Source organism: Arctopsyche grandis, chromosome 6, assembly GCF_051622035.1.
Source record: "Arctopsyche grandis isolate Sample6627 chromosome 6, ASM5162203v2, whole genome shotgun sequence".
Classification (NCBI taxonomy): Eukaryota; Metazoa; Arthropoda; class Insecta; order Trichoptera; family Hydropsychidae; genus Arctopsyche; species Arctopsyche grandis.
The window spans coordinates 12,891,933-12,918,212 of NC_135360.1; the positions used below are offsets into that span (position 1 = coordinate 12,891,933).

The window sequence follows — 26,280 nt, forward strand, 5'->3', positions numbered from 1 at the left end:
ATACATATGTATATATATATATATATATATATAAATATATATATTTAAATGGCCCTTATATTAAAAACTTACTATTTTTGAAGTCTCTTTTAGAACTCTAGCAATAAATTCCACAAAATATTCAAAACATAATATACATGTTGAAAGAATCTGAAATTTTGTAAATTTTTTTGACGGTTCACAAGTGTTTACCTTTTGTACGATATCATAAAATCTTCATTTTAATTCATTTATGTTATAATATATGTTTATGTAACAATAAAATAAAAAAATATTTGAAAAATACCCACAGCAAAGTCAAATGTAGAACATATAATGTTGATGCTTTTAATTATTCTGAAATAAGTCTTTCTGAGTTTTTTCACATCTAAACATTTGTCGTGTATTATCATACCATTAAACTGTATATATGAAATCAATTCATCGTTTAACACTCTAATATATGAAGCAATTAGGATAATCAAATAAATACATCTCAGTCTCATTACGTCAAATAGAATTTGAGTTATTTGATGCACTAGTTCCAACATTGAAAACTTAATAATAACAATCACTAAATATGTTATTATAGCGTCTATCAAAGTGAATGTTACAATAATTAAATAATATATTTTTGTAATATTTATTCCACCAATATTTATTTTATCAACTTGCTTTATAAATTCGATCATATCGTTGGGATTAATAAAAATGGGCTTGAGGTAAGACAAAATGAAACCAAAATAGTAAGAAGATTCAAATATTAAATTAATTATTGATGTAAAGTTGAATCCAAAATAAAACATTTGAAAATATCTAGCAAAAAGTAGCCCACATACGGACAAAGAAATGACTTTTGTCAATTTGCCCACTTGTAAAATACATCCATCAACATTTTCATACAATTGCAATCCAAACAGACGATTTATTAATGAAAATATTTCGATCTTCTTTAGCGTATTATTATTTTTTAACACATAGTTGTAAGCCATGTTATAATTATCTGTCACGTGAGGTGAAATTAATATTCTTATTTATTGCAAATGATTTTTCAATTTGGGGTGAAGTTATTTTACATGAATGTTACAGTATTTGTAATTAATTTACTGTTCAAAATTATATATGTAGATTATATAATACTTAAATTTCCTTTCAATCCATCAATCAATTTTATATTTAGTGTGACAAATTGTAGAACATCATTTTGACAACATCAATATTATCATCCACTATTACTTTGAGTTCCATTATTTAATTTTTACAAATATAATATATGTATATACTGGCTGTGAAAATGTTTTCATTACATTAGGACATTCGTTAATTGTGTCAATCAATCATTAGTTTCATTATATCTATGTAGGTGTATAGTGAAAAAATCATACTTTAATATTTCACATTCAACAGACACCTATGTATGCACATACAATATATTTAATATAAATATGTAAATATACATAAGTAGGTTTCAATTTTTAAAAACATGTGGAATGTATTTCTTACTTGGAAAATCAAAGTTTTTATGTTTGGGAAAACAAAATACCAAGATTATTTATGGATCCAATTCAATTGATTGTTCTAAATCATGTATGTATATATACAAAATTGTAAAAAAAATCAATATTTTTTAGAAGCAGTGAAAATTGATAGTTTTATTTCCTTATTTTTCTATCACTTACATATTTTTTTTATTTTAATTTATTTTTACATAGATTGTGTGTATAAGAAGGCTTGACAGGAAGAAACCAATGCGCCTCCTGAACAATTAATTACAAACAATGCAGCATTTTTATTACATAAATCACTGTATTTCGAGAAAATTAGCAATTTATTAATTAATTAAAGAATTAATCCACTGAGACATCTATGGATTTTAGATTTGTACATACATTTTTACAAATTGTACATACACAATACAGAAGATTTGTGACAGCAGGTAGGATGATTTTTTGCCAATTTTAAGGAACCGTTTCAACAATGATCAGATAAAATTGGAAAATTCTGATAAGAAACGATCGACTTGGACTCACAAACACCCAAGTCTGACCAGCAGTATAACGGGCTCAAACCCAATAATCAGAGCCATACTGCTGGTTATATGTATAATACATATATCTTCACATACATATTCACTATTAGTTCAGTTGTATATTTGAAAGTTTAATACTTATCAGTACACAAATAAAAATATAATTTCATTTAAAATTCTATAAATTGCATGCAAACAATGCAATAAGAAACGAAGGCACTACCAAAATGATATATTAGAGAAATATTAATTGTAAAAATGTTGCGTATACTAAAAATACCATCACATTGACCTAAAAGACGAACCAAATTCTTAAACAGATTCAATTCAAATTCTGTTTGTGTTTCAACATCTAGAACAAACAATTTCTTTATTATAATAAATCTGAAAAAAATAAAAGCTCTTAAAATACAAGACACTAAAATTAAAATTGTTTGTAATAATAAAATTCGTCTACAACCTGAACATTTCTGCAATATGATTTTAGCTATGATTATTTTTGAATTATTTATGACACCGTGTAATGTTTCAAAAACAGCACAAATTAAAATAATTAACACCAAATATCTTATAAATGGCACTGTACTCATCAAAGTAAGATAATTTATCTGTAATCATAAAATAGAATCAATCAAGTAATTGTAGTTAAATTAATAAAATATCATAACAACTCACCATATTCGAAGGATCTTGAAATAGATTAGCCACAAAGAGTACCGAATTCTCAAAACATAGTATAAGTGTTGAAATCAACTGAAATATTAAAAATTTTCTCTATTTTGCGATTCTTACATGAATAAAAATAGCACACAATTAAAAAAAAAGACTAATAAAAAGCTGAATAATTACACACAAATTATAATTCTATTATTTGAAAAAAACACCTACTACAGTATCAAATGTAGAACATATAATATCGACACTCTGAATCAATCTTATATACGTTTTTGTAATCTGTTGTGCATCCAAATTTGAAACAAAATCTCGTTCATATTTTGTCATCGTATCCAACTTAGCACATTGACATTTGAAATGCACATTTAACTCATCATTTAACAAATTAATGTAACATATTATCAAAATAATAAACCACATACATCTCAATCTCATGATATCACAAATAATTTGTGTAATTAGGTACAGTAAGTCCATTGATGATTGCATTAAAATAATTCTTAGACAATATACCATTAAACCGTCAATTAGAATGAATATACAAATTATAGCATAATAAATTTTGCGAATGTTTGTTTCGGATCTTGAATTTCGAACATGTTTCTCTATTTTATCGATGTTTTTAATGAGTTTAATCATACCATTCGGTTTAATGAAGATGGGCACAATGTATGATAAAATTAAACTGCAATAGTAAGTGAATTGAATTGTATTATAAATTACAAAGTTAAGTTGCTGGAAAGTAGTAGTTTGATAATATCTTATACAAGAGAGTCCACATATAATCAAAGCGGTGACCTTCGTCCGTGTTTCCACTTGGGAAATGTGTTCATCTACATTCTTATAGAATTGTAATCCAAAAAAAAAGACTTATCCATGACGATATTTTGATATTTTTCAATGTATTATTCTGTTTGACTATATAGCTATGAGCCATTTTATAATATTAAACTTAATCGAATTGAACTCTTTTTATACCCAATTAATTTACTTATCATTTGTTATGTCAATTTCAAGTATTTGATGAATTAATGTCGAAAACCACATATACATTTTGTTTAATTATAAAACTTTTACTATTATAATGTTTGATTACTTTATTATTCATGTGGTAATTCCAAAGTTTTCGCTATTACTTTATAATTTTATGTACATATACATATGTACACAGAGCCAACGAGAGGAAGCTGGAGTAAAGTTCCAGGACCCGGAACACTCGAAGGGCCCCGTGTCGGGATGTTTGACTGACCGATATTGATATTTTATATTATTCTACATAAAAAAACATGTATTTATTTAACGTTAAATGTTTACTATTTTTCGATCTACATATGTATGTCTTTTTGTCCATGTGAAATCGTACCTTTTATATCATACTTTCTTATTCAATTATTTTAAAAAATAACAACCAATATACATATAGATATTTTTCTAATAGTTCTCATAGATTTTTCGCATATTAAAAATTTTTTAGTTTGTCATAGGGTCCGGAATTAATTTTCCAGGGTCTGGGATTCCTCTCAGCGGCCCTGTATGTAGTACGTATGCAAATATAAAGCTAATTTTCAAAAGCGGTGAAACGTTTTTAAATTCAACAATCATATAGCAGGCTAGCTACTGAATTTTTTATTTATTTAGAATTTTAAAATAATAGTTTTAAAAGGCAATATTCATATCCATATTTATCATCACACTAATAAACAATCACAATACTATATTATTATATTTTTACAAGCTTTTTATTATTTTACAATGGTTCATTTTCAAACAAACACATTTTTTGTATAATTTCTGTAGATGCCTCAATGAATAAATATTTATTCTGGGGAATATTTTCTAACAATAACAAATGTTGATATAATATATTTTTATTCTCATCCAAAATTGATCTAAAATTTATTACATGTCCCAGACAAAAATAAATAATACAGTGTAATAAAAAAAAGTCAAAATAATGGGATGGGTACATTACCATAGAAGTAGAATGCATAGAATGGTCATTGTTAACAAAAGTATCGTCCAAAAGCGAGCCAGTCAGTAGAGAGACAAGAGAGAGAGAGAGAGAGAGAGAGAGAGAGACGAAGTTTAGTAAACAATGAAGAAACGCAGAGTTTTTGTAGCAACATTTTTGGAGGCTGAGAGCGATTCTATGCATTCTACTTCTATGTATATTACAGAGCTAGGTTGCATGCTCCATGCTACTCACGCCCCCCCCCCCCCCTTATTATTATTTTTTTTATTCACAATTTTTTAATTCGCCCATTAAGTATAATATCAAAATAACCATTTTATCATTTAATGCAGACAAATAAACTAAAATTCAAAATAATAAATTAAAATTAAAAGCTCGTCTGCATTTTAAATAAACATTTATTTTAAAATTTCAGATAATCATCAACATTTTAAAAATCATATACAAAAAAATCTCTGATAAAATCCTTGATTGCGACGGGAGTCATCTGCCACCCATATTTTCATGTGTCCAGTACTTCAAACATTATGTAAATTCGGCCTGCTAACAAAGTGTAGCACGTATGAATGTATTATTATACTGAAATGGAATATATGTACATATTTAGTATATACAAACAAAATTATGATTAACACAATAAAATCGCCTATTGACCACCTTATATACATACTAATGTATGTACATATGTATATATGTACATACATATATATAAAAAACATATGTATTCATATGTATTATAATAGTATCACCGACAACACTATTTACCGTATCTTTTACTTTCACACTCGTTGAACAGCAAAACAGCTCTCGTTTTCGAATAAGAACGCTACCTCACGTGTGCAACGGATTAACAATGGATCAAATGCTTCATCGGTTTCTCGGATTCATCTCGCATTAGCTACATATGTTTTATCATCAAAAATTGCATCCAACAATCATTAAAAATCGTCCAATTATCCGATCGGCGAAGTTTGCAGGTTTGAAGCAGCGCTCGAAGATTTACTTGCTTCTTGGCTCCAGTACCACCAGTTTCCAAACTGCGTCTCGCGGGTCAGATGGAGGTGGCATCGAACCGGTACGGCAACACCTCCACCAAGTCTTTACCAGCCGATCCACAATGCTTTTAACACCGTAAACAGTGATCTTTCGTGCCGGTTCTATTCCCGATCGCTCTGCAACATGTGCCACATTCAAATTTGCTCAGTTTTTGTATAGTGTTCTTCGTTTAGTGGTATATTTGATTCGAAAAATCATAAATATAAACATGAAGTTTAATAGTGTTGTAAACTTACTACGATGCGCCACTATACTGTCTGGATGCGTCCTGGTTTCAGGTTAGAAACAAAACACTTATATTACATATATTACAGTACTAGTTGTTTTACCCGGCTTCGCTCAGTATTTGTAATATAAACAGCTTAAACATCGCGAATCTAATAGTAAATATTCATTTGTATTTTTATTAAATTTATTTGAATCGAAAAATAATAATATTCAACCAATCGAATCGTCGTCATAGAAACGATTCGATTGGTTGAATATGTTTTCGACGTTCCCAACCAAAAATACTTACATACATACCTACATATATATATATATATATATATATATATATATATATATATATATATATATATATATATATATATATATATATATATATATACAAAGTCTCTTTCGAAATTATATATTAGATGTATTTTAAAATTTTGGATTTCCTAGGATGGACCTAGTGGAAAACTTGCGTATTATCAAGAAATGTTAAATAAAAAATATCATCGATTTTAAACAATATCCTGTGCCTTCAACCAATCGATTTATCTCGATAATAATCACGAAAGAGTTGATTTTTTTTTTCATATATACATATATAAATTGGAATATTTGCGATTTCTTATCATTTAAAACTGCAGTTTAATCGGGTCGATTATGATTAATGTTGACCGATTAAATACAATTCAAATTGGCGGTTTTGTCAAAGATTCAGCAAACGGGCATTTTTATATTGAATGTTAAAGTTGCTGAGAGCTTCCTTAGATATTTATCATTAATTTAATAAAAAAAGTGCCGAGAAAGTATACAAATTTTATGAAATATAAGCATGCCAAAATGTCATACTTTGGCGTGATTAGTATGTGCCTCAAATATATTTATTTGGTTGTTTTTATCTATGGATTAGTTATGTATGTGTGTCGTCAGTACTGAATCATGTTGTGAAAATTGGTCCACAGGAAGTAAAGGTTTGCTCTTGTGCCAAATTCAATTTTTCCGTATTAAATGTTAGAAGGTCGCGTGTTGGTCACACGAATAGTAATTGTTGTTATTTTTTTTATATAACTCTGATGTAACTCAGTTCCGCAGCTAGATCTCGTTTCGATGGATTATCATTATTAGTGTCGCTTGGAAAATTGAGAAAGTGGTCATCACGCGTTTTTCTTCTGAAGATTTTCCGAATATGGCACACAATATTCAACTTGCAATACGCCTTATTTGAGCTAATACCTCGGTGAATGTCCAACGGGGTATTATATTAGTATATTCAATGTTGAAAGTACTCGACCACATTACCTAGGTAATAAGGCCTTTCGTGACCCCTGAACTTAAAAGCGCATTTATTGCATTGCATAAATATTGCACTAGCAATCGATGCTAACTGCAATTGTTTTATATAAATTGCACGGTGAAATATTTTAGACGAGTTTCAGTACTTTTTAAGCATTGCAATCGTAGAAATTCTCGTTATAAACACTTTTTCACGCACTTCACTAGCTTGTTGTAAAAATAGTGCAGTGGCGTAAATATTTCTATATCTTATTTGGTTGATCATTGAAATTTTTTATTTTCATATAACATCGTTTCAAAAATGTAATTTTGGTAAAATCAATCAACGTCAACAATGACTGTAAAATTTTGGTTTTCATTTAATTTAATTTTTACGAGGATGCTAGTTGCATCATTGTTAATCTATATTTAACAAACTTTGATTGACTCGTCTGCAATTGCGCACATTACCTTTCTCTGAAAAAAAAAACGAGAACACACGACACGAAAATCGCACTTCACGTTCTGTTACGCATCTCACAAATCTATCAAATTAATTACAAAATATTTTAAGAATTATTAGTAATACAAGTGCGTTAAAAAAACACACATCCAAAATTGCATTACACACGTGCAAGACTCTGACTGCACATTGATTTCCCAACGGATCGCAATTTCAGGCAAGTAGTAGGCGTCAAATGAGGAAATTATACGTGAAATTTACATTTGCGAAAGATCGCCGTCAGATTTGACGAGATGATATTCGTATGCAAATATTTGATAGGGTACGAACGAATTTGTGATGAATTTGCGTATGTAAAGTTATTACACATTCGCGCAGAACGTTAAAGTGTCCGTTTGATAATATCGTATGTTACGACACGGTAATGATTCGTGACGAAACTATAGCGCGATCGGCGATCAATATACCGAGAAATTAATAATTTGTATCTATTCACGAATTGTCCTAAATCGAAATCATGACAAATATTTCTTATTGTACACGTGCACAATGTTACATTTTGACCAGTCGTTTAAAATGACCCCATATCCAAAATATTAATAAATCAATAATAGGTATATGCATGTTATGTTCCTACATACAAGATTTGACATTTTAACTACATATAACATATTGTATACACATATATATATATATATATATATATATATATATATATATATATATATATATATATATATATAATATGTTATAGTTAAAATGTTATATATTGTTAATGTATGTATATGTTAGAGTTGAAGAGTATCTTCTAGTTGTAATATATTTTGACTAGTTGGAATATATTCCGTCTAACCAACGTAAGTTGAATCATAGATTCCAACTGGTCAAAATATATTACATCTGAAAATACAGTTCAACTATAAGTTGGTACCAGGTGGAGAGGTTAGGTTTTCAAGCAAAGGTCACTCAATTGATAAATTGAGTTGGAAAGCCACATTTTTGTTTTGAACCCATTCTTAGAGCTATCGTAATAGGGTCATCATTGCCTTTATTCTAAATATCTAGCAAATATTAGCGCATTATTGAATTCTAAAACATTCGTAAAAACATCAGAGCTGTCAAAACTCAATTGTTATATTACAACTGGCGTATATTGTTGAAAGTGTATTTGCGCTTGTAGAGATATAATTTACTAGTTGTATTTTATTCGAATGTGAATTACCCAAATGGCAGTTGGAATATATTACAACTGAAAATACACTTCGACTGTAACATATACATACAATGATTCGTCATTGTACACACTAACTACTAGCTTTCGTCAAAGTATACATCGATATACTCAATTTGTACTTTTACGAAATAATGTAGATATGTATTAAAATGCTAGTTAAAATCACCAACGGACAAATTTTAAAGACGAGCGTGTTTGACAATCAACCTAATCACGATATCTTTATTTTATTTTATTGTTTATATTATTTTGAATGTTCTCTGGGATTGCCATGTTCTATTCGAGTTCAAGTCAATTTCTCCATAGCCTTTTCATGTATGCAGTATCTGACCAGTTTTGACAGAGTATACATTGACGAGTTAGTTTATTATTCCTCATATTGATCCTTTTTTGTTGATTTTTTCTTGCTTTTAATTTATATTGCTTAGTCATTTTTCGTACATATGTTTATATCCCGTATCTACCATTATTCAATGATTTTCTTCTTTGTTTTATTTTTTTTTGATATTAATTTTTAGAATTTTTTTTGATGTCAATGTTTTTAAAAATAAATAAATAAAATTAGATGAAATTATTGATTAATTCTGTTCAATATTTTTACAAGCTTTTTATTAGTTTCACTAGTTGAAACATCAAGAGCGATACGTAACATATGTATGTACAACTTGTGTATGAATTTTGCTCAGTTTATTCTCGATTTCATCTTTCAAAGTATTTACAAGTTGACTAACTCCATTTTTTACTGGTTCGAGCATCAAAACCGAGTTGAAAATATATTAATGCATATCATACTTACTTTGTATGTGTATATCGCACATTTGATTTTATATTAAAAAAGTTTTCAAATTCACTGATTTTTGTGAAATATTCGTTTTGGCTTCTGAATAGTCTAATTCCAAAAACTGATTATTATATTTTTATTTGAAGTAATGTACACACAAGTACATACATATGTATGTACATGCACATTGGAAAACTTTATAGGGTTGATATAATTTAACATTCAATTTGTAAGATGCTTCTATATAAAACAAAATGAAAAACAAGAAAATGTACAGCAATTATGTATGTATATACATATGTATATGTGATGATTGTATATACATATCTCTATTGATTAGTATACTCTTAGTTAGTTTTTATAATTGAAAAAGTTCCAGCTTAAAACTGGAGCAGTAAGTGGAACAAAGGCTTCCATTATTCGTGGCTCAAACTGTATTATATCATGATACTCGTACAATAGACATAACCCAATTATTATTCTCAGTGCAATACAATTGCGTAATCAGACCTCAGAGGATTATAATTGAGATGCATAAGCGTTGAGCCGACCCTCTAGGCATTTCTGGCTTAGAAAACTACGCTGTCTTTCGTTGCTTACGATTCTTTGTGTGCAAAATTGAACTAAGTCGTGTATTGTTTAAAATGAGAATTTCATTAATTGGGTTGTCAGTAACACACATAGGTACTACATATGTACAACACAACCTTGGCAAGTTACTGAGAACCGTGGATAATGGTGAACGGGTCGATATGTACGGGTCGTTGTTGTTATTGTCATGTTCTAAAGTCTAATATGTATGTATTTGTATAATCGACCCTGAAACTGGCGTAAATTCATCAAATATGCATTCGTGCTAATTTAACGAATAGAACTAACCATTTGGTTAATGGACCCGACACAATGTCTAGTTGTGGCGTATTGACATATTTTATTTATTTTTTTTATTTATTTAATAGTTTTGGACCATTGTGGCATTACAGGAAGAACCTAATGCGCCACAATGGCCTACATTTGAAAAATATATAAAAACATGATATAAAAACAAGTAAACTGTAAATAAAGGAAAAAAGCAAAAGCAGAAAACATGGTAAAATAAAATTACAAAAAAAAGTAACAAAAGGAAAATAATACATCATTCAGAGAGAAAAAAAAAATAACAAAAGTGTAAAAATTAAAAATAAAATCCATAAATCCCATTCTTTGTTTACACTGATCAAAATTAAAATAGTATATAAAAATGTACAAAAGAGAAAGAAAAAATAAAATAAAATAAAACAAAATATGAATAAAAAATAAAATCACAGCGAGGCCCAAATGGAAGAGAGTAGATTAAGATTCCACTCATTCATCACATTCAAATTAAGAAAGTAATGATGAGCGCAGGTTACCAGATAAATATGTTAAGATAATATCCGACAATCTACGCTCCCCAAGGTGGAAAATATCACATTCAGGGACAGCAGCAACGATTTCATTGAGAAGTCGAATAGCTCTTGGAATAGGAGCCATTCGAAAAAGAACTGTGCGAGCAGTAGGTACAACCATTAAATGATGATGTCTACCACGCACATAATTATTAGGGACATAAAGTCCCAACTGTTCCAGCAACAACGGGCATGACGTATTACCACGCAATAGCTGGAGAACGAAACGAATTAACGAGAAGTTTCTCCGAAGTTCAAGGGAATTATACCCAAGCATGCCCAAAAGGAAAGGAGTAGGATAGAGATATGGGTAGTACCCATACTCTTTCTTATAAAGAAAACGAAGAAATGCTTTTTGCACTTTTTCTATAATAAGAGAGTAGTTTGCTTCGTGCGGATTCCACACAATTGCATTATACTCTAGCTTACTTCTAACAAGCGAGTTGAAAAGCAAGCGAGAAGACAAGGGGTTGGAGAATAATCTAGCATATCTCAAGACAAATCCAAGTCGACGAAAGGAAACGTCAGCGATTGTCTTGATGTGGTTGTGAAAGGTGAATTGAGGATCAAAAGTGATACCCAAGTCGACCATTGATTCCACGCGCTTCAACAATACGGATCCAATGGAATATCCGTGACAATAGAGCGAATTCGCACGTCCATAACTCATAATAGCACATTTACTAGTATTCAGTTCAAGCCCTAAACTGGAACTGAACTCTAAAACAGCGTTAATATCAGCTTGAAGGAGAGAGGCTTGCCTCTCATCCTTAACAGCAAAGAATAGTTTAACGTCGTCAGCAAACAAGAGACATGAAGCATTGCGTAGTACTTTTGGGAGGTTATTAATGACTATTGTAAATAGTAAAGGGCCTAAGGTGGACCCCTGAGTTACACCAGATCGCGTAAAAAATGAAGGAGATTCATAAATACCATATCTAACAAATTGCTTCCTATCACTAAGATAAGAAGCAAAGAGTTTAAGAAGACGTGGAGAAAAGCCCACTTCAGCTAATCTGATCATAAGAGCGTCATTGTTGACAAGATCAAATGCTTTTCGAAAGTCAAAGTAGGCTACATCAACTTGTTGTCCACGGTCAACTTTAGACATGGTATAATATGAAAAGCAGGCAAGATTAGTGGTAGTGGAACGACATGGTGAAAAACCATGCTGCTCATCACACAACAATCTTTTGAACTGCAAAAGAATCAAACGGTGAAGGATATTATCGAAAATTTTGGGAATAGCCGAGATGATAGCAATAGGTCTGTAATTTTCAACCTCATTTTTAGAGCCACTTTTATGAATGGGAATGACTCTAGATAATTTCCATTTTTCAGGATAATTACCAGAATCCAGAATAAGGTTAAAAATAAACTGAAGAGGCTCTAAGAGCGAATTACAGCATGCCTTTAATACGTCAGGGGGCACACCGTCAGGCCCAACAGACCCTTTCAGCTTCAAAATTGCTATCCTAACATCTCCAAGCGAGACCCGCGGAATGTCTATAATAACACCTTCAGTACCAATTTGGGAAGCCAAATTAGCATCAAGGGATGGTGATCTCTGATCAAATACAGAGCTAAAAAAACTAGCAAAAGCTTTAGCGATCTCAGGACCGACACAACTTTTATTATTAAATGAGAACGAATGCTCAAGGCCATGTGAAATATGCTTACTCTTAATAAATCTGAAAAAGTGGTGAGGATTACTAGCGATAGCACTCTCCATCTCTTTGAGATAGAGGGTATAACGCTCACTCACACCACGTTTCACGATCTTCCTAAGAATCCGAAATTTCTCATAGTCACGAAATGATATGTATTAATATATGTATGTTTAGTGAAAAACTTGATTAAATATTCATAGACCACTTAATTATAATAAGCAAATACCCGTAAAGTACCACTGCTAATTATTTATTATTTGAAATTAAAATATTTCTATAGAAAATCATTAGTTCGCATATTAATTACCGAATTTCGAACTTGTGTGTACAAATTTTGGCTAGGCATTTAATATAATGCTTATTAAATATAATTTTAATAATCAGACAAATTAGCAATGCATATTTTTTAAGAAAATAATAGTATTTCAAATAAAAACAAATCAATGAACAACTACATATGATGATCAATTAAAAATAATAATTTTGTATTTTATCTAATTAAAGTATATACATATGTATGGACATATATGCTACAATGTTACAATCTAAGTGTACATTTTATTCGTTCATGAACATACTAGCTTGTTCACACACGAACCAATCTGATCAGATACAGTTTACACGATATAACAAATTAACTAGTTTTTTCATGCTCACACCATTATATTATGTATAAGTTTAAGTGTTGCCGAGTTAAAATATTTTAATATTAGTGAAAAAGGAAATTATTGCAACGTTGTAATGTGGTTTCCATAGGATGTCCCTTTAAAATATGTACTCAGTGTTTCGATATCTCAAAAGTTGTGACAGCTAAAAGTTTCATGCTACACCTGGTGAGTCTATTTGAAAATAGCATTTGACCAATAAACTTATATCAAAACCAATAGTTCGTGTATGAACAAACTAGTGTTTTCATGAACGATCCGAAGTGAACACGGACTGTAACATGTATGTATATCTAGAATACCCATTAGATTATAGGATTTAATCCAAATTCTGTAATGTTTATTTGAAGCCAAGGAATAGGACACAAGTATACACAAGTATACATGTATGTATCGGGTCTACCCCACGGGATCGAATTAGAAATGCACGAAAAACCAAATATCGGAAGGCAAAGATTGAAAATCGAAAGACCGTAAGTCGAAAGATCAAAAAAAAAAAGGATGCATGGTAAACGGTACATACATCCTCACTTAATTTGCGCGAGCAGGATACAACAGGAACAAGAGGAACAGGTTTTTCCTCCCCTATTAATGTACGCGCGCAGAATACGTCCTTGCATCCTTTTTTTTTACATTTATATATGTAAAAAAACACGTTGCTAAAGGCAAATCATATGTTTGTAATATAAACAATTCAAAAATAATTAAATCATATGAAAAGTCTGATTTATCTGCAAGTTGGTAAATTCACACACGCAATGACTAACAATTAAAATTGAAAGTGAAATTACCATAAAAATGAAATTATAATTTATATTAAATGGTCAAAAAATGCTTGCATAATTATGTACACACATACTTTATTGCATTTTAGAGATACAACATATATTTTCAATTTTACACACATTTATAGTATTTCCGGTTAATAATTTTCAACAAATGAAAATTCACTTTATTTACCTGTACCTATGCCATTACCTCACAATACGATTCATTGCATTATTTTAATTATTTAATTATAGCAAATCCATCGGATGTATCCAATAAGTATCCATTAGATATGAGAACGTCATTTCATTGTTACGTTTAAGCATTAAGAACCAGGAAATTGCGATCAATTGCGGACATTACGTCAAAATTTAATGGTTAAACTTACATTTTTTTCGATGCATATAAATCAATTTGAGTTGATTGATCAAGGTCAATGTTTTTTTGTTATTATTTCAGCAAGCTTCTCACGATATTACAATATATAAAGCGGCCCTCACTTTCGCAAAGGCCAACAATCGACAAGTACGAGGGCGTAGATAGTTTTATTCTACTAAAATATTTGCCTGCTATCCACATTATTGCTATACAATAATTAATCAAAGTATGTATTTTATGATCTATTGAGATGAGTGAGCCCTGGCCTTTACAATTGTACACCAAATAAGTACCAGAATCAAATTAGCATATTGTCATAAAATAATAACGTAAAAATTATTATTCTTTTTATTGTGGGCCTTCAACTTTACATGAGTTCATCCTCCATGAACGTAGGATTTACATGATGTGAAAAATTTTAACGACGTTCGTTTGTGCTCAAATCTCATTATGATGACGCCCACGACAACCATTAATATTCATATGGAAATTGTGAAAAAATAAAAATTTCCAGACTTTGGACGGTTAGCTTTTAAGATAATACACAAAATGATTTTGAATTTCCTTTGTAGTGGACGCTTAGTGATACATTTCCTCAGTGCGATTTGAAAGTGCACGATTTGAAATTTGATTACATAAAGCGACTGATTCTAATAAATGCCTTTTCCTGAAAAAAATGCACAAGTATGTAATTTTCTAGCATGCTAATCAACGAATAGACTCGAAGTGATTTACAATTTACAATTGTGATTGTTTGACTTCTTGCATAATGCAATTTGAAAGTGATTATTGTATAATCGGGCACGATTATGGTCGTCAATCACAAGACGACGGCCAAAATTATGTTTAATTCATAACTTTTCATCAACTCTAAAATCCGTTTATCTCGACAATCGTGACCGATAAAAACACGAACGACAGCTAATTATAAAATAATAAAAAACGATTGTGTCATTTAAATCTATTAAATTTACGCAACTTTGTTATGAATTAAACGATTGTTAATTATTGATTTAACATTTGACGTGTGAGGTTATTTATAGAATGTTATGTCTATTTTTTTATTTATTTATTTTATTGGTTTTGTGTATATGTACTTGCACGACAAGGGACGACGCGATGCGAAACAACCAATTTTAATCCAGTACATAAAGCTACACCTAAAATCTCAAACAGCATTACAGAAGATGAGTTGCTATCATAAATTACTAACAATATTTCGAAAGTTCGTTGCTTAGGAGTATTGTAGCATTTTAGCATCGTGTCGCGTCGCATCAGTTTGTACGCAATCTAACCTAATAATCATCGTTTATGATTTGGCTACAACAAGCACGTTTATTACCTATACTGTTTCCCTTTCGATCCAAATCGAAATCTAACTGATATAAATCTTTTTTATATTTACAGCGTCACTTTTATCTGTGGCCATTTCGTCTCGCAATTCGGCCATGATCGCGAATAAGCGAACATTTCGTAAATACAGACAGTGCTTTGCCGCCATTGAACCAGTAACGGTAAAATTTTGATCGGACAAGGCTCTTTACGATCATTGTAAATGAGTCATTAATCAACGATAAGCCCGCTGGCTCATAAAAGTCCATTTTAGATCAAACAGTAAACGTCACGTATTCGTGATTAGTCTACAATGCAATTTTTTTATTATTATATTATTCACACGCCGCAGAATAACCCAAATTTGACTCAACCATCAAACGACGTATAACTATTTTTTATTTCTGTTATATTTTCAAGTTACAAATCAGTAAAGAAAATATATAACAATTGATTTTTGAGTTTTAAAAGCTGTTTATTGTTCATGCACATATTATATCCTCAATATATTTCTAGTATATTCTAATTGCTAATGATCCAGTGATCATTGCCTTCTTTACACATTATTTTAAAGTATTTATAAAATTATCTTACTTAAATATTAGCGCTTGAGACGTAACAGGAAAATTAGCGTAACGTAAGTAAAAGCTCAAAAATATATTTAAAATTCTTATAAATGTTAATAATACATTTCATACACATAGGATTTAGTTCTTAAACCCAGAATAGCACACGCATAAATGATTAACCTAAAGCATGTTTGGGTCGAGTGTATGTATGTTTAAGTTGCTATGCTGGTTAACTCTGCAAACACTTGACAGTTCATTTCGATGTATCGAGAAATACACATGTGCTGAAATCACTAAGATACACACTTCATAAATTGAAGTATGTATCTTAGTGATTTTTTAATTTTTTAAATATATAATTTCGAAAAAGACTTTGCATGTATGTATGTAAGTTTTGGTTCGTAGAATCCGTGACGTTCAATTTAATAAAAAAATAAATGAATATTCAAATAAATTTAAATAAAATAAAACCATTCAATAAAATGTTTACTATTAGATTAGCCATGCTTAAGCGGTTTATATTAAGAATAACGAGCGAAGCCAGGTAAAACCATTAGTAATATATACATACATATGTATGTATGTACGATTAACAGAATACCTTTATATATACATATAGTATAAAAGTTAGTTAATTAATAATAATTCTAAAATCTTATATTTGAAAGAAATGATGCATGTATGTATGTACATAAAAACATAGAAATTGAAATGCTATAGGTATGGTTTATCTAACATTATTAATTTTATTTGGTAACTAGCTGGTTTGCACACAGTTACTCGAGCTAGAGAAAGCTGGGAGAAAACTTTAAAAAAAAAGTTCTTTTTTTTATGCTGTTACGACAAGCAAATAAATATACAACCCAAAATATTTTATTTTATTTATATATTTATACCAAGAAGGCCTAACAGGTAAATCCAATAAACCTTCCTGGCCAATTTCAAAAAAAAAAAAATTAAATTTTAAACTATTAATAAATTATACTGAGCAACAAAAAAAAATACCAGTCCGACCGCTGTACTCTGTGAGGTGGATTACATGCCGTCTCGCTTGCACCCAAAATATTACGCGATACAACCATATACACAACAAAAGCATTTAAATAGCAATTACCGCTTGAGTTAGAACGTTTAGATAAAAAAAAATATTGAGATAGAAAACCTATCCTTATAAACGTGGTGAAATAAAAAATTTGCCAAATAAATGAAAAATAGCACGGAAAAAAAATCCGTAAAAAAAAATATTTTTTTGACTTTTAAAATTCGCTAGACAATTAATTAGAAATATTTTAAAGCAATAAAATATAACAATTAATAGGAAAAATATCTGACTATTGATTCCAATACTCACTTTGAGCGTAACAATCCTAAATTTTGAGTTAAAGACCGCAAAAGCCAAAAAACTGTAAAAATCGCGGATTTTTTTAAACGCTCATATCTCGTAAACGATCACCCACCAACAAAAATCAATATCATATTCGAATTCAGTGGGTCAAACTTAGTAAAGATTGGTTAGTCTCCGCTCTGTAAATCAAATACGTGATTTTTTGTTGCTCAGTGTTATTAATACCGTTGATCCGAATTGCGATATTTTACCGAGTGCACAATTACGTGCACATAGGCCACTACATAGTTTTAAAATAAAATAATGAAATTATATCAGTAATATTATGTTTCTTTGTATGTCGAAGGAAATAATTCCATTACAAGCCATCTTTTTCAATTAGTTAATAATTTAGTTTTGAATATTGAATATTTGATAAAATTTTATCTGAAGGGTTAAATGTTGCCGCCACTAATTCGTGAGGCGGCAATTCAAGGCCTCGTAAGGAGTAATGATACTTGGAACAAAAGCAGAGCAAATCGCTCTGTTACGAATTCGAATAAACAAAAAGAGAAAGCCATCGCGATTTCAAAGCAATAATCGACATGAAAAGGCGTGACAAAAAATAATAGGGTATATAAAAAATTATACTTTAACATTGCCGTTTAGAAATTACCAGTGACCTCAAGACGTGGTCACGGTAATTAATATTATATAATTAAATTAACTCTGAAAGACATCATTGTCATTGAACTTTTTCACTTGCACTATGAGTACTTGCTTAGGTTCATAAATCGTGTCTTCGAATCGATGGCCTTCTTTCTATTTTGCATTATTAATATGTATGTAATAAAAAAAGTAAAATGCGAATTTTTCACATCGGAACAATGAATTCTAATTGCCACACAATGCAGAAAGCGACATGCACACTTCTTACGAAATTTTTATATGTTTAAAAAAACGATCAAAGTTGCGACTTCACGATTGATTCATAAATATTTATCTTTCGAGTAAGCGAACTCTACACACTTCATTGTCTTGTTGATGTTGAATTTAGTACATACATAAGTAATGCACAAAAATCTCACGATACAACTCCAAAAGTCATGACGGTGTAAATTTTGTGCGTGCCTTGTCAGACCTAACCTAACCCAGTTTAGAAAGCATTTATTTCCTTACAATAACATACATACATATACGTAACTATAGCATACATACATTGAATATTAAAACTGCTTTGGCTCTATTTTATATAAAAAAAAATATTCTCATTACATATAAATTTATCAGTATCATCAAGAATGTTGTTTAAACTTTTTATCTGAAGTTGAAGTTAATTTTATCGAAAACGAGAGGTTTTAATGAAGGTCGAACAGCAAAAAGAATAAAGAGCTATTTTGGGTCAATACAAGGATCTGCCTTTCATATTTAGCATATTCAATGTGTTGGCTTTTTTTACCTTATTTCACACATCGAGATAACATATTGCAATACGTGTTTTATTGTGGAAATTTTTTAAATCTTATAAATTCCTCTTTGTTTTAGACGGAGCTGAAGAAGGTGTCAGATATAAACGTCCTAGAGCTCCAGCAGCTCCAGATTTGCAAGAAGAACCTCACCAAGAGCTGGACGAACGAGGGGGAACACTGCCATTGTTGAATAATGATCTGGGAGTTTCTCCACCAGGTTTCCTCAGTCCGTCCGTCAAGGAATATCTCGAACTTGGGAAATCGATACCAGGTAATTACCGACGCTAGACGCTGGTAAGAGACGATTGAGTCATAGGTCAAGTAGTAAATTGACAGGAGATGTATGTATTTGTTTTAGTAGACGATATTTTTTTCAAAATGTGAAGGTTGACGACAGTAGCTGCGAAACTCGTTTAAAACGGATGAAAATATTGCCAATTTTATATGAAATAAAATTGTCAACGTCGAATTACGTCGGTTTATGTATTAACAATTTGACTGCACAATAAGTTATGTGGTCGTAAAAAGACATCGATTCGTTTCACAACAGCGGGTTATTTCATTGATGGTAAATTGATACGAATATTGCTTACAATACAACACTCAATAAATAACAATAAGAGGAAATAAATGGTAAAATATGTAGTATTGATCTTTAAATGCACAATTTATTATATCTGATCATTCTTTTCTAATTAAGTGTCGACTGTTTCGCAATATTACGAGCGTAGAAAATACCTTGCCATTGTACTTCGTCCCTCAAGGATGAGTAATTAAAACCCACACATCCCAAAAAGAATTATGTAATAATTATTCGATTGTCAATTAAAGTCCTATTCAAACCTACATACATATTTTTGCATAAAACTTGTATCGTCGTGTGGGGGAGAGGCATGTAAAATATTGCCTTAGGACAAGACCACCAAATATAACAACTATAAAAAAATTAAAATTAAATTAAAATCGGTTAAAAATTACATTTTTCGTAAATTTCAATTAAAACGCTCAAAATAAAGTGAAACAATTTGCAAAATTGTTAATATTTTGTATTAAAATCCTGGAAATATATTGCTTGCAGCGAACTTTTTATGTGTACATAAATTTATGACATTATTATACCATAATGTACCTACATATATTGCGATTTGAAGCGTTCAATTATTATAAAACTATACTATTTATTTGATTTGTTTCAATATATTTATGATTGTAATAATATTTGGCAAAAGTGCTAGGGGAAAATAAAGTTTATAAAAGAAAAGCAATGCTTTCCAACAATTACGCAAAGTAAAGTTGGACGATTCATTTGAATAGTATAATATTGACTAGCAATATTATTTTATAAATTGCTTACAAACATCCATACGAGTATATATACTAATTGTACATATACATATGTATGTAGGTACACAAATATAAGAAGCGAATATTTATTAATTTTACAAAATCTAATCAAACGAAGTGCTAAAAAGATTCTGAAATTTGAAAAGATTATTTAATTCTAATACATATGCATGTATATATATGTATATGTATATGAACTAGATCATCTTCCCAGGAAATCATGAAGATATCATCATTTAAAACCATTCACCATCCACTGCTGGACGAAGGCCTCTCCAACACGCTTCCATTCGTCTCCGTTTAGCGCAACTCTCACCCATCTCACCCCACATATGTTTCTAATTTCATCCACCCATCTTCCTTGCGGCCTTCCTTTTACCCTTTTACAATCTCTCGGGTACCATTCCAGCACCTGTTTCGTCCATCTATTGACTCGTCAATTGCCATTGAAATTTTCTCACTCTCTCCACTACATCAACTACGCTTATCATATGTATTTCTCACCAACGTATTCCGTTTCTTATCTCTCTTCATTATGCCGAGCATACAGCGTTCCACACTTCTTCAATTGCATTGGACTTTGTGTAACATTTTGGCGTTCAATGTCCAAGTTTCACATCCATACGTCACGACTGGCAAAACGGTTCAGTGATTATTCCGCACAAAGCGATCTCGCACACGTCACTAAGTCTCGATAACGGAACATCTGGCACCCGAAAATGCCATCCATCGAGAGTTACACGCGCGAACTATCATACTAACGAGAACTCGAGTGCCACATATACCGTATTTCCGTGGCATCGATTGGCGTGTGCGTCCGGCAAAACAAATTGAAAGAAGATAATATTTTTCAAGCAAAGTGGATTTTCGATTTAGCCACTTAATCGCCACGCGTTTATAGAAACTGATTCGATTATATTATTATATGTGTTTAGTGCCAACCCTTGACACTATCTCTTGAATATATCACAAACTAACGAAATATATTGACTTTTTTCAATTTCATTAATATCACAGGATATTTTTAGATGTCACTGTAAAGAAACCAAAATGAATTTCGATCTTTAAATACTGAGGAGCGCGCACCGGTGCGCTTATGGTGATGAAGAGATTAAAAACGGCATTCAAATGCACTCCATCCTAATTCCATACGTCTCTTTATTTCCTCTTATGAACATATGTATTATAATAATTCATAGAATGATAATATAGCCTAGAGTTATTATTAACATTTTGAAATCTTTTTATATATGGACGCGTGTGACAAAAAATTGGGTCATAATTTTTCAAAGTGAATCTCAACTATGCATTATAAAATTGTTACTCATGATACAGGCAGCGTGTAGGCGAAAGTAAATGAAGTGTTCACGATGTCTTCTTATTATTTTTATTTTATTTTCTTTTCGTCGTACTAGATATCAGAACATACATACATACATACAAGCGGTCTCATTGTGTTGCAACCGTGCGATTTGTAAATTTGACATGATCGCCATGTGCCGCAACATGCGCGCACACATGACGTTACAAAATACATTTAAAAAATAAATAAATATAATATCATAATATAAGAATAATAAAAATCAAAAGCGCAATTGCATTGTTTACCTTTTCAATGGTGCTTACCATGGAGTGGGCGGCTACGACCTTATTGCCGATGTTCGAAACGAAACGATTTATTATTACACTATTCGATAATTCGAACACACTTTTGTTTTCCATACAACGAAAGCCTTCTAAAACAATAAACAAGTCAGGTAATTAAAATAAAAATCGCTCGCTATAACTACCATACGATATCCTTCGCTTTAACGAACGCGCGTTGTTTGCATTGCACGATTTATAATCGTACATATATCATATTGAATTTTGAATACGCCGACTGTTGAGCATTTTTTAAAATTAAAATATAGATCTTTGCAATGCAAAATCTGGAGAGTTTCATTCAATTCATTCAAGGCTTCATTGTATGAGTCGATAAAAATGAAAAGATCGCCTCTTCAATGTGTGACATGCATTTATCATTATCGTCAGGTGTTTTATATTGATACGAAGGGTAACGTGTGCGTAATTAATTTAATATGTCTTCAATTTTTAACACACTGCAGGCGCAATTTTGAATATCAATTAATATTTCGAAAAATCTAAAAGTCAATTTTGCAACTAACCATTCGAACGGGTCATTAATGCTTTTCTAAAAAAAAAAATCATTTATAAATCAAACGGATTCCACACTTTAAATGTTTAATAGTCGTTTACGTCAGTTCAACCTGCAATAGCCATCAAGACTTATGACTAAAACGGTGTTTTAGGGCAATCTCTATAGCAGTGCAACAAGGTCGTTTTGCAATTTTTTAATTAACACCCTGATCTCGTTCTTGCTTCTTTTTTCACTCTTCTTACTAATCTGCAATAAATTTTCTCTTCGCTACGAATTACATTTCATTTCTAATCGTCATTTTATTTGAAAATAATCGATATGCCATGTATATTCCCATACGCCTCGGCCGCATAACCTAACCTTCCCACGGTTATATTGACCGACATATTATTTGTTGAAGGTCAGCGAATTCGATCAACAGGATTTGCATGTTTTTTTTTTATTCTCAATGAATATCCTAAATCCTATTGCCGTTTACAAACGATTCTACCTTTCCCACAATTCGTATGAAGTATCATATTTTGTACGGATATCGACCAAAAAAACTATACAATTTATCAGAATTAGCTTACAGGCATTTTAAGCTGTTATAAATTCTAAATAATGTATGCTAAGTATCAAAATGTTACAGGGATGAATGGGATCGCTCAAGCTTATGTTAATTTGTAATGAGTTATGTTCATCGCAAAGTTTATACAGTATTTAATATATCACCTTTTTCCGGTTTGACTACATTATACTATTACATATAAGATTTACGGGTCTACCTCACGGGCCCGAATGTGAAACGCCCGAAATCGAAAATATCGGAAGATCTTAAGTCGAAAGATAAAAAAGGGTGCATGGTAAACGGTACATAGTCACTTAATTTGGGCGTGCAGGATACAACAGGAACAAGAGGAACAGGCTTTTCCTCCCGTATTCTGCGCGCGCTCATTAATACGGGAGGAAAAGCCTGTTCCTCTTGTTCCTGTTGTATCCTGTTCGCGCAAATTAAGTGAGTATGTACTGTTTACCATGCACCCTTTTTTTTGATCTTTCGACTTAAGATCTTTCGATTTTCGATCTTTGCGTTTTCGGGCGTTTCACATTCGGGTCCGTCACAGAGACCGAAGATTTACATACTAAATATCTGTCAAATATGTTTATACACATATATTTTTAAAGTGATAGATATGATGTATATGTGAATTATTATATTTTTTATCAATTTATTCATCATTAGTTGTCTTGATTGTATTTGTTTGTTTGTTATCAGGTCGACCAGGTACGGACTATCCAGTATTGGCAGCTGTGCCTTACACCAATTTCTACTGTGACGAGCAAGAGTACCCGGGCTTCTTCGCCGACACAGAAACCAGATGTCAAGGTGGATCGCTTTATTTTTACAAGTCGTCACCGATGCCTCCGGGCCAATCACGCACACAAATACAAAAATGACTGTGACAAAAATAAAAAAAGCCTCCGATTCACTATTCATAAGATGGATCTTGAGACGCCGTAAGGTCGTAACCTTCTACGCACAATGTGCATTGTGCTACATGGTTGCTATGACTTCCTAAAAGGAATATGTTTATAACAATGACAAGCAGTTGAGATGGATGTGCCTAATTTTTTAATATTTTAACAAGTTCAAGTCTTAAATTTGATCTTATCGCATCTGACGATTTAGTCGTCTGGAAAATTTCAATTTAGTTTTAAAGTGTCACGATTCATTCAGCCCCCCCCCCCCCCCTTGATTTGAATGGGACTATCCACGTTATTTAATATATTATTATTTATTTGAATTAAAATACTAAACCAACAAAAATAGAATATTTAAATTTTTTAGAACACTGCCAGGTATAATAAACGGGTCTACCTCACGGGCCCGAATGTGAAACGCCCGAAAACGCAAATATTGGAAGGCAAAGATCGAAAATCGAAAGATCTTAAGTCGAAAGATAAAAAAGGGTGCATGGTGAACGGTACATACTCACTTAATTTGCGCGAGCAGGATACAACAGGAACAAGAGGAACAGGCTTTTCCTCCCATATTCTGCGCGTGCACATTAATACGGGAGGAAAAGCCTATTCCTCTTGTTCCTGTTGTATCCTGCTCGCGCAAGTTAAGTGAGTATGTACCGTTTACCATGCACCCTTTTTTTTGATCTTTCGATTTTCGATCATTGCCTTCCGATATTTGCGTTTTCGGGCGTTTCACATTCGGGCCCGTGACGGAGACCGATAATAAACACGTCGATTTTTCTCTGAAAAAAAATGTTAGCTCCCAAATATATTTTCTTTGTTGTTTGTCTTGCTTTGAAAGATATTCTTTCTGAATAGGATTGCCTTTCTATTACTGAAAAAATTATGAAAAGAAATAGTTAAAATTCATGTACACTAATTTTTTTATATTATATAATACTCCCCCCCCCCCCCCCCCCCCCTAGAAAGTCATTCCTTGCTGGTCAAAAATTTGCCCCCACCTGGGTAAAGCTGAAATGACGCCCCTGCATATAAATACATATGTACATATTATATAATCAAAGCTGCATAACTAACTACATATTACTTTGGGTGATCGGATAAATGCACTCAAGAAAGCCGCACTCTCGAGACATCCAAACTTTCAAAGATGCTCAAGAAGTACCAACGCAATAGAATTGAACAAAAGAGCGTCAAGGAGTATGTGTATGTTATCCGAGGGTTCTAACCCTTTTTTTGTGGAATTCTATTGCACAAGTTCTTCTTGAGCGCCTTTGAAAATTTGGATTTCTCAAAACTGCGCCACTATTCTGTGTAATTCGGTGCATTGTTAGGTGTTTTCAGATTTCAGATTTCAGTTTATTAAAGTATCCCACTGTTATTAATTTATTCCAAAATATAAAATTCATTCATGAAATGAAGACACGTGTATAAATATATTATTACGCACTGGTATTAACGATGAAAAAAGTTGACATTGCTCTCATTAGTTGACATTGTGATTGATACTTCTCATTACACACCTTCAATGCACCGCACAATAATACTCAAACGCAACTTGATGCATTTTGTATTTCTTTTATATCCATTCATTTGTAGTCTTCTATTTCTTATACGTTTTTATATGATGCTTGCTTTCAGGCTGGCATTACTGCGATTTAGATGGAAGACAAGCGACGTTCCTGTGTCCAAATGGTACCCAGTTCTCACAAGCAGTGTTCATCTGTGACTGGTGGTTCAATGTCCGGTGTGATCTATCTACTAAATTGTACTTCCTCAATGATCGACTATACAGAAGGCCCGTCTTGAGTCCGACGAGACCTCATCGAACGATCACCAAAGATCTGCTAGAAAATATCTTCAGCAAATAGTGTTATGTGAATTGTAACAGTGTAAAATTTGCAGTTTTATTTATTATTTTTATTTGGAAAGTATGTTTTATTTTTGTATAATTATGCGTAAAGCTCACCGATATGTGTTGTTGCATTTAGACTATTTTTATATTTGATTAGAACTATTTAGTTAAAATTTT

General features: G+C 31.4%; 1 protein-coding gene across 1 annotated transcript; it reads left to right on the forward strand.

The window, feature by feature from the left end:
• The first annotated feature begins 5,882 nt into the window (after positions 1–5,882).
• LOC143912625 (uncharacterized) lies at positions 5,883–26,119 on the forward strand. The gene is made up of 4 exons (XM_077431918.1): positions 5,883–5,989; positions 19,353–19,547; positions 24,040–24,150; positions 25,890–26,119. The coding sequence occupies exons 1-4, from the start codon at positions 5,920–5,922 to the stop codon at positions 26,117–26,119; spliced, it is 606 nt and encodes a 201-aa protein (XP_077288044.1). The 5' UTR covers positions 5,883–5,919.
• Positions 26,120–26,280: the final 161 nt, after the last annotated feature.

Coding starts and splice junctions, on each gene's coding strand:
- LOC143912625 (XM_077431918.1), top strand. CDS start 5,920: ATGAAGTTTAATAGTGTTGTAAACTTACTACGATGCGCCACTATACTG. Junction 5,990..19,352: donor TGGATGCGTCCTGGTTTCAG/GTTAGAAACAAA, acceptor TCTTTGTTTTAG/ACGGAGCTGAAGAAGGTGTC. Junction 19,548..24,039: donor ACTTGGGAAATCGATACCAG/GTAATTACCGAC, acceptor GTTTGTTATCAG/GTCGACCAGGTACGGACTAT.